Raw genomic sequence first — 9,353 nt, forward strand, 5'->3', positions numbered from 1 at the left:
AGCCCAGGGCTGGTCCATCGCGTCTGATGCGAGCAGGGGACTTAGCGCTGATCTGATCTTGCTTAACGCTTTGGGAAGGATCCCTGGCTGAAGCCGAGTGCTGTGGCATGGCTGGAGTTTCAGGTCCTGGTAGGTGTTTGCACAGCACCCTCTAGCTATGATGCTGGGCCACGTTCCCCCGCTCACCGGCACACGGGTCCTGAGTTCGGCCGGCGCGCAGTGGAGGTACCGCCGCTGGCACAGAGCGGACGTGTTTGTGCAACTTAGTGCCTTGCCCACCTCAGTCCCTGGTGTTCTACCGCGGGGTCTTTTTGCTAGTGCAAATCCCAATTTGCGGTTACCCAAATAATGCAGTGGTAGGATCCAGGCGTTTGGCACCAGGAGATATATAGAAATACGTATTTTTCGAGGTCCCCAGCTATAGTGGCCACAGTTCATAAAAGCCACCCTGCTGCACAGCACAGAAACTCCGGTCCTGGAAGATGCACAGTAGCTGGGTACTCCTGCTCCAAAAACGGCTCCCACCAGCTGCATTTCTTTGAGGTTTTCACAGCACGAGGCCCTGGGCAGTTGTGACTGCAGGCAGCTGGAGCTGTGCGGCCCTGCCTTTCATTCAGCACAGTCACAGAGCTGTGGGATCACTGGTCTCCTTGGTGGACCTTAGTTTCCACAAAAGAACGTTTTGTTGGCTTACTTGCATCTCTTTAGATGTTCTCTCAGATGGTGTCAGCCTTGTTAGAGGATAGAAGCTTGTTCAATGCGGGCACTGTAAAAACAACAAATTAATCTGAGTTTTTTTTTTTGGTCAAAGGGGATCTCATTCCCAGGCACCAGCAAGTGTTCAGCACCAACCAGTTCTTCACTGGGGTAAGAATTCCCGACCCAGAGAGCACGGTAAGAGCTCCCTCCAGACGCACTTCCCTTGAGCCTCGCACTAACCGGCTATCTATCTGCAGTGCTAAGGAGACACGGTGTTTGGACAGAGAAATGTGCCTGCTTCTTTTTACCCAGCATACATATGCTGTCTGCTTTGGAAGGAGGGCTGGAAAAGCCTCGCTTGCTCAGCTTGACCAGTCCTTTGCTGCACAGCATTTTTTCCTTACTCAAAAGCTTTGCCCTCCACTTCGCCGACGTACACTAGAATATTATTTGGAGGTGGCTGAACCCCTCTCGTGATGTTTTAACTGATACCCTGTGTAAGAGCAGTCAAACAAATGCTTAATTGCTGCTCCTTCTCCCCGCGTCTGGTGGCCCAGCAGCCATCTGCCCATCCTCAGGAAGGCCCGGCAGCAATCCTCTAAGCAGAGGGAGTGACAGATGCATTTTGTGAGGTACAGGTCGTGGTGCTAGTGAAAGCTGGTTCTATGTACTCTGATGAATGAAAACCTTGCTAATACAAATACACTGACTTTTTTTTTCCTCCAGGAGCCATTAGAAATGAAATTCCCTAATATTTCGTACGCTGCTTTAGCTCTCATGAAGGTAAGAAAACTACAGCTCGTGGAGGAGCTCTGCACTGGCACTTAGCAAATCCTGTCTGTTTTGCTTATCAGCTGGTAAATGGTTTGAGAGTTGGCTGCTGAATTATGAGATTTTCATTGAAAAACAGAGCTGGAGGGCATTTGGAGAGGACTTTTAATCCACTCCTCTCTAATCCACTCGTCTTTACCATGGAGGTGGAAAACATATTATTCCCTTATTAAGATGCAGAGAATGGAAGCGGTGAGGATGGAGACGTGAAAAAGAAGGTGCAGCTGTGGACAGCCCTAGCTACGCTGAACGCTGGAACAACACAGCTAGTGCCGTAGTGGATTCCCCTGTTGAAGAAAGTTGTTCTGGTTCAAGTGAAAGTTACGGGCTTAACTGTTTTTTGAGGCTTGATGGTTTGCTACACCATACAATTGTAACTGTCCCTCTAGCCGCAGTTTCTGTTGCTGCCTTGTGGCAATTGTTCAGTGTTAGCTGCTTTGCAAGCTTCATGCTGACTCTGAAAAGCCGCTCTTAGAATCCATGGAAAAAAAAAAAGATTGACACATGTATCTGTGTGAGTGCTCGTTGGCTGTGGCGAGTAGCTGGAATTGCACAGACCTGTTTAACGAGCATTTTGTGTGATCCTTTACTTCATCTTTTCTAAGGGTTGCCTTCGTATGGACCCTGCAGAGAGGCAGACATGTGAGCAGCTGTTGCAGCATCCCTATTTTGACAGCATTAAGGAGGCAGCAGATCTGGGGAAAGAACGTGAAAAAACAGCTCGGAAACCAGCCCGGCTGACTCGGAAGCACATGCCAGGGGTAACATTTTCGTAGTAGTATTTCATGTTCTGTGCCTAAGGAGGGAACCGGTTCTCTTTGGCTCCCAGGAGGTGGGCTCGTGCTGGCAGTTAGTGGTGAGCGCGAGCTCCTGCGTTGGACCGATCTTAATTTTAGCACAAGGGGAAAATGAACTTCCTGGCTAAAGCGTAACTCGGTACAAGCGGACTTGTGCAGTGCAGCTCCATTCATGGAGTCACTGGGGACGAGCAGCACAGCAATGTGAAAGACCAGGTTTATCCAGGAATGTGCATTCCTGACAAAGAATAGCAGGGCAGCCGAACAAACAGGATGGGCTTGTGTGGCTGGTTTAATTTGGAGTTCTCTGGGATCTTTTTGGTGCTTTTGAATCCCAAATTCTGGAGCTGGCAAAAACGCCCGGTTCCGTTTGTACCTGCTGATGGGATGTGATCCCTTACTTGGTTCCAGACGTTACACAATGCACCTCTGTGACTGGAGTCGCTAAGCAAACGTCTCCCTGCCAGTTCAGTCTTTCCAGACTCCGGCCCAAGTCTCCAAATCCAGCCTCATGGTGGGAGTCGTTCAGCAGCTCGCTTTTCCGGTGAGCCACGTTCCCCGTGACAGCTGTAACGCTGAACTGGTAACATGCTTGGAAGTTGGAGGTGTAGAACTGCTACAGCATATAAGTTCCTGGATCAAACTGGTTCGCCTCTTCTATTTCTATGACCTAAGATAGAACAGTAATATTTTTCTTGCCCTGGATGACTGGAAGAAATACCTGTAACGAGCTGTTCTGGTTGCGGTCCAGTTGTAGAACACCAGATCCAGGCTTCTCAGTTTGAAAAGTACAGGGTTACAGTAGGAATAGATTTATAGCTTGTATTCCTTTTTGCAAAATGGAATGCAGGCTTTGTTCTCATTTCAAACACATACACACTGTGTAACTTTTCCTTTAGTTACAGTACCTGCCTCAGTTAACCAGTAGCAACGTTCTGCCGGCTTTGGACAGCAAGAAGTACTGCTGCAAAACAAGGAAAGCCAACTACCATTTCCCTAACATCTAACCCGACGGTGGATTAAAAACTATGGGTTGTTCAAAGTTCAAGTCATTCAGGATTTATAAGAGGAGGACGCACAGTGGAAAACTAAATTCATACATGTTATGACATATACAAAAGCAGTCTGTGAAGTAACGTACTCTGGGTCACTACGGGAAGGAAAGTGATGCACAGAGAGAACTCCAGGCTCACGTTAGTCAGTGGTCTGTGTACAAAGGAAAATACATTTGATTTGTTTTCATTTGTTATTGTATACTGGCTCAGGATTGTATATTGGTTGAGGATTGTATGCTGGTTCAGGATTACTGCAACCCAGCGTTTACAGTGTGAGCTTAAAACCTCTTGCCTATCCATCACCTGCATGTCAGACTTGGCAGAAGAACTGCAACCTTGCCAAATACATCAGAGTCCCGCTGTGTCAAAACAGTCACGCTGCTTTAGCCCAGGCCCAAGTCACTGATCCCACAAGGAACTGTAAATGTCTTGCTGATGCGAGTAGAAGGGAGATACGTGTTTGTGGAGCCGAGCCTGACGAGAGGCTGCCTGACTGGTCATTAGTTATAAACCTGCTGAAATAGCACTGCTTTGAAGATCTGTCTGTCTTAGGTACTGCACTTACGGATCACAAAGTATTACAAGTACTGGTCATGCCTTAGACTTGATGGCAGGCGCAACAGGCGCTGTTACCAGGAGAACGTAGAAACAGTAAAACCTTTCTTGAGTCTTTTCAGAGTTTCTCCCTCCCTGTTTGTTCCTTGCATTATGAGGCTGTTTCTGTTTGCTGTTTCTGTCAATAGTGGTGTCACTTGCCTGTAGTGTTACAGAAAATTGTTTTTCTCAAAAATAAATCATAACATTGGCCAGACACAGGCAGGAATTCTACCTAAGCATTCGTATTAGAACAGTTCTTGGGTTTTCTGTAATCTCGGGATGTAATGTGGCGTTGATTTTGAATAAAAGAAATGTAGCTTGTTTTTCCAATTTACTGGATTTGTTTTACTGTATAAAGTTTTACTACTGGGCAAGGAACATCCTCTTTCTACTTGAAACCTAGAGCAAAAATGTTTTCTTTTCCCAGTACCGTTCTGTGTTCAACAACAGTAAAAGCCATTTCCACGGGACAGATGCCGTATCCTCACAGAGCAGGCCTGCCTACCTTTTATTTCATATTAGAATTTTATGTATTTTAATCTTGTACGTTGTGTCCATAGGTAGTTTTGGTTACACTCAGAAAGCTTTGGTGTTCCAGTATTTTCTGTATGGCTGTTCAGCCATCTCGTCCCCTGTACGTGGAAGGTACAGCAGCCCCCGGGCGCTGGTTGTGAGCGGTAGATGATAGCCTGGTGGTCAGCGCGAGGCCGCGGCCCAGGGCACTGCGGGCTGGAGGGAATTTCATTTCTGGGCACTGTTCCTGCCCGCTGTCAGCTGGGAAATACCAGGAAGAATCAGCCCGGTGATGCAGCCAGCGCAAATGTTATCCTTTCCGGTGCTTGGCATCATTTCCTTCAGAGGACGGGCTGACAATTGGGGATGAGAGAAGAGACTGTCAGTTATGCGGAGGCAGCCATGTCTGAGACGCCACTGCGAAAGCTGCTTTCTTGGAGTTGCTACCTACTGCCTTTCTCTCCCCTGCCACCAAAGCCAGGAATTTGACTAAAAAATGCTATATTTTTCCCGAGGATGAATCGTCCTCTTATTTAGCAGGAGCGATACAGATGCAACTAAAGAGGTACACAGAACTAACTCAGTCCATGTCAGCGTACAGCAAAACTGTGGGCAAGGGCGTATCTAAGAGACCCTGCTTCTCCACAAGTAGAGCCACGTTCAGTTCGTCAGCTCAGTGTTTATGAGAAGCGCAGACTGCCTGCCTGTAAATCACGCCATTTAAAACAAAGAAAGGCTACATGAGTCGAAGCGTGAAGAACAGCAAAAGAGGTCCATAAGCTATTATTTTATTAAATCGGCAGCCATTGACTGGGCGAGATTCTCGGAAAGTAAACAGCTCTCGTTCCCGCAGCATCAGCAACATGAAATAGAAGTGTTCAGTGCTGCTCTTGCACAACATTGGTGTTCTTCCCACTGTCGTTTTGCACAAGAATTTCTGTGCAATAAAATATTTGAGAACTTCTAATTGATCTATTAACAGCTTCCTATAAAAACAGGAAAAAAATGACTATGCACAGAAGCCTGCCTTCTCTGTTGTTGAGTCACCATATAGTTTAAGCTTATTAAAACTTAATTGCATCATTTGCCAAAAGATTGCGTACAGCTTTTGAGGCTGGGAGATCTGAGCTTATTTCCATACCTGGAAATACAGTAGTGTCTCCAACTTAATTTACACAACGTACGATAAATACTGTGAAGTCAAACACATCTCAATTACATGCAATTGCGTTTATTCTAAATCCAGCTCCAGCTCTAGGTTTGGCAGTGCCTGCTGAAGGATGCGAACAGTCGTTTCTTTCTGTCTTATTCCAGGAAGGTCACTCAGATACAAATGTTCAAGGTTCCTATAAATATTTAAAAAGAAAAGTCAGCAACTACAATTTAACTGTTTACACAGAAATTAGACAAAGGATTATTCTACCATAGTTGCTTTGAGTATTTTAAAAGTTACTGGTTTTAATGGAAGTTTTTTTTCTGAAGTGGGTGCTTAAAGTTTTTAGCTCACCATAAGTTCAGTCCTTCTACACAGCTCAAAAAGAGATCCTGGACCCCCCACATCATGAAGCTTCCTTTAAATAGTATTTAATAATTTCAATAGCAATTTAGTAAAAGTTAACTGAGTGCTAGGAAGCAGTGTAAGGTCTAAAAAGACAAAGTTACAGGAAACTGTCAAAAACTGCCCTGAAAAGCAGCTGCAGCAGGGGGGGTCAGGAGTGGAAACCCAGGTGATCATCGATTACTTCTTCTCAAGCAAAACCCACCTCGTGTGCGAACGTGAAAGGAAGCTGTACACGTCCGCTGCCCCCGCACAGGTTTGTGTGTCGGCAGAGAGCACATGCCGTGCTCTAATTTGTGCCACAATCAACATCGCCCAAGTTACTTCTAGTGTAAACGGGAGATGCTCTGCTCAACTCTGAAGGCAGAAACGCAACTTAGGGATTCATGTACTGCAGCGGACAATTCTGGCTTTCTCAGCTGCACACCTTGGTGCTACACAACTCCCTGTCACCAGCCTTAAAAGGCTAATTAATGTGTCTGTGTTAATTCACATGCCTTTTCAGAGCTATCCACCCCACTGTCATTAACAACGCTTGAAGAAACCTTCTGTGCAGAGACAGGCTGTCGTTGGGGTCAGTCCCGCCATCCCACAGCCCCACACACATCTGAAACAGCCCAGAAACAGTTGGACTTCAGCCCTTCCAGTCAACGCAATCCCAAAACCGCGGGGTGGGCAACAGCTAGGGAAGCAGGGTGCTCCAGAAGACCTCAGCGGCTCACGTACATCAGCTTGTGAAGGGCAATGATGCCTTTATCTGTGACGTTCCCACAGGAAATTATCTTCAGCTGGAGGAGACTCTTCTGTAGATTCTTCGTCTCGCTGAGCCTCTGCAGACACTCGTCCTGTATGTAAATACACTTCTGCAGCTTGATTTCTGTAACGTGTTCAAGACCATCTGGAAAGACAAAAATGAGTAATTGCTTCAGAATACCAAGAACAACCTGTACTGGTTGTTAAGTTCTCAATTTCATAACTGCCTCCAACATGCTCCTTTGTGCAGTGGGGGCTGTAACGCACAATGAATCTCCAGAGTCCCTTTGCGGTACTTCAAATATATGAAAACTCCAGGGTTTGTATCCTTTTGGTAAGATTCTAAGAGCTTTGAAGTGGGCAAGTAACAAAAAACCTCTACAAGTTTGGGTGATAAACAATGACTCTGACTTAGGAACGTATTAATGCAGGAAATTCAAGGTCCCCTGCCCATGAAAAAATAAAATGGTCTGTTCCTCACTTTGGTTTTTGTTATTTAAAGGAGACCTGAAACACTTTTTTAATCTCTTATTTTGTAAGAAACTGAGTGTCTGCTTTTTTTTTTTTTGGTCTTTGAAGACATCATAAATGCCTGGAGAACAAGTAGTATTATGACTTCACAGACACCAAAACCATCACTTGGTTTAGAAGAAAAAGAATATTTAAAGTAGTGCTTTTTGCTATCAACTACTTAACTATGAACTCAACGGAACAGCAAATCTTGGCCGCACTTCCTTAGTGCTACTGCCACTTCAGGTAAGGGCTGATGAAGTTCCCAATCTCTTTCTGCTTCACACCACACCTCCAGCAAAATCTTAGGAACTGCTGAATATTTGTAGAGCCATTTTAAGGGAAAAAAAATTCGAAAGATTTCTCTGTATCTTACTAAGGAATGAGAAAATGACAGAGTTGTTCATATTTTGATGCAACTGAAAGAACTAAGACAACTCGGTATAATCTTTGCACAGCTGTGTTTGCATTACCCAAATAGTCAAATCCTCTGTACATGATGCAAGAGTCAGTGGCATTAATTGCTTCTATTTTGTATTTCCCCAAGGGCCCCGTTGGGAGACCGTTGTAGTCCTGCTGCCATTTCTGATAGCCTTGGTAGCGCACCAATGCACCGCACCGCAACAGCCATTCGGAAGCGGCCCTGTCAGGGCCAACGGCTCGTATACGTTCGTAGTCCACTCTGCCAAGACAGAAAGAGCATTCACATGGTTTCTATAATGTGGCAGATTTATTATCTTGATGATAATAATACTGCACAACAAAGATTTGGTTATGTCCATGGTAAGATGTCAGAAAAGTAAGAATATGATTTACTTGAAACGGTTTACTTATAATTATTGGGATCGTGCTGGTTCTTAATCAGTCTGGCATGAGGGGTTTTTTAACTTGTTTTAAATGGCAGATGCTTTTGGTAAAAAAAGAAAGGTTACAAATGCGACTTGACTTAACCTTTCTAACTGATTGTTTCCTTCCATGTCTGTAAGGAGAGGTAAAAAACTGCCTTTCTCTACCCAGAGTAAGGCTTTTAGAACACTTGCAAGTTTGTCTCCCAAACATTGGTTATATAAAAACCTCTCATTGCCTGTCACATGTATGTCATTCCTGAAGCCTTTTTTCCTCAACAATTACAGTATTTCAAAAGACACACGTCAGCAATTAGTTAAAATCCTTGGGTCCATTCAGGAAAAGGGTATCTTTCTTAGGCTGGTGAGGAAAGCTGAAGACAGAAGCAGAGACCTGGAAGAGACTCCTGTCTGGCTGAGCTTCCCGCCCTGTTACAGCAATCAGCCACACCATACAACCCTTTCCAGAGCGAGATGACATAAGGCAAAACTATTAGCTGCTGGCAAAAGTGATGGGCAGAGAAAGAGTTTCACAGAGAAAGGCTTTATCCTTCTAAAAGTAAATGTGAAACCCTTGTGTGGCGGAATCACATTGTAAACGATGGGTTGGTTACATGCTTTTCTGAATAAGTAAAGGGGGGCACGGTTGTGCTACTGGTTTAAATGCATTTGGGGGTCCAAGGAAGACCAGCATTTAGGGACAGAATCCACATCGCCAGCTTGCCTCGGCCACCCCAGGGAGGGGAGCAAGGCACACATCTTCCTCTGGAAGGCCACAGCTTTGTCACTGGAAACGTACCTGTAACAGGTAAGGAATGACCCCTGCCAAGCATCAACATGCAATCTGGGAGAAATGAAGAGCCCTGGTGATAGAAAATGTTCTCTCCGGTCTTGGGACTTAATTCTCTGTGCTTCACAAACCGCACAGTGGATACGTGGGACCCGCTAACTGACCTGAGCACCCCAAATCGCTCTTACTTGTTGAACACGGCATTCAGCCATCCCCAGAAGAGTCTGCAGGCGCCCGGCGGCCGCCCTTTGCTGAGGCTGCACACCGGCTGCACAAGTTTTCCCAACAGCATCATGTTCTTGAAGAAAAGGAGAGCGGGGAAACGGAGATGTTATGCGGAGTGTCAGCCCCAGCTCCCGAAGCAGCAGGGCGGGCGGCCCGTACCCGGCTTCCCCTCACGGCCTA

General features: G+C 45.7%; 2 protein-coding genes across 2 annotated transcripts in view; one reads left to right on the forward strand and one right to left on the reverse strand.

Moving 5' to 3' along the window:
- The window catches only part of CDKL1 (cyclin-dependent kinase-like 1 (CDC2-related kinase)), a gene marked incomplete at its 5' end in the record, with an annotated part of 11,778 nt that extends 8,444 nt beyond the window's left edge, over positions 1-3,334 (forward strand). Inside the window, 4 exons of the mRNA XM_009707080.1 lie at positions 812-894; positions 1,426-1,482; positions 2,136-2,291; positions 3,227-3,334. Of these exons, the coding sequence (XP_009705382.1) occupies positions 812-894; positions 1,426-1,482; positions 2,136-2,291; positions 3,227-3,334 (404 nt within the window). The remainder of the gene's footprint in view (positions 1-811; positions 895-1,425; positions 1,483-2,135; positions 2,292-3,226) is intronic.
- A 2,215-nt stretch (positions 3,335-5,549) lies between these two features.
- Positions 5,550-9,248, reverse strand: ATP5S (ATP synthase, H+ transporting, mitochondrial Fo complex, subunit s (factor B)). Its single transcript, XM_009707079.1, has 4 exons — positions 9,137-9,248; positions 7,787-7,995; positions 6,777-6,948; positions 5,550-5,838 (listed from the first exon to the last, which is right to left on the reverse strand). The coding sequence occupies exons 1-4, from the start codon at positions 9,241-9,243 to the stop codon at positions 5,724-5,726; spliced, it is 603 nt and encodes a 200-aa protein (XP_009705381.1). The 5' UTR covers positions 9,244-9,248; the 3' UTR covers positions 5,550-5,723.
- Positions 9,249-9,353: the final 105 nt, after the last annotated feature.

The sequence above is a fragment of the Cariama cristata genome, unplaced genomic scaffold (assembly GCF_000690535.1).
Source record: "Cariama cristata isolate BGI_N322 unplaced genomic scaffold, ASM69053v1 scaffold17719, whole genome shotgun sequence".
Lineage (NCBI taxonomy): Eukaryota > Metazoa > Chordata > Aves > Cariamiformes > Cariamidae > Cariama > Cariama cristata.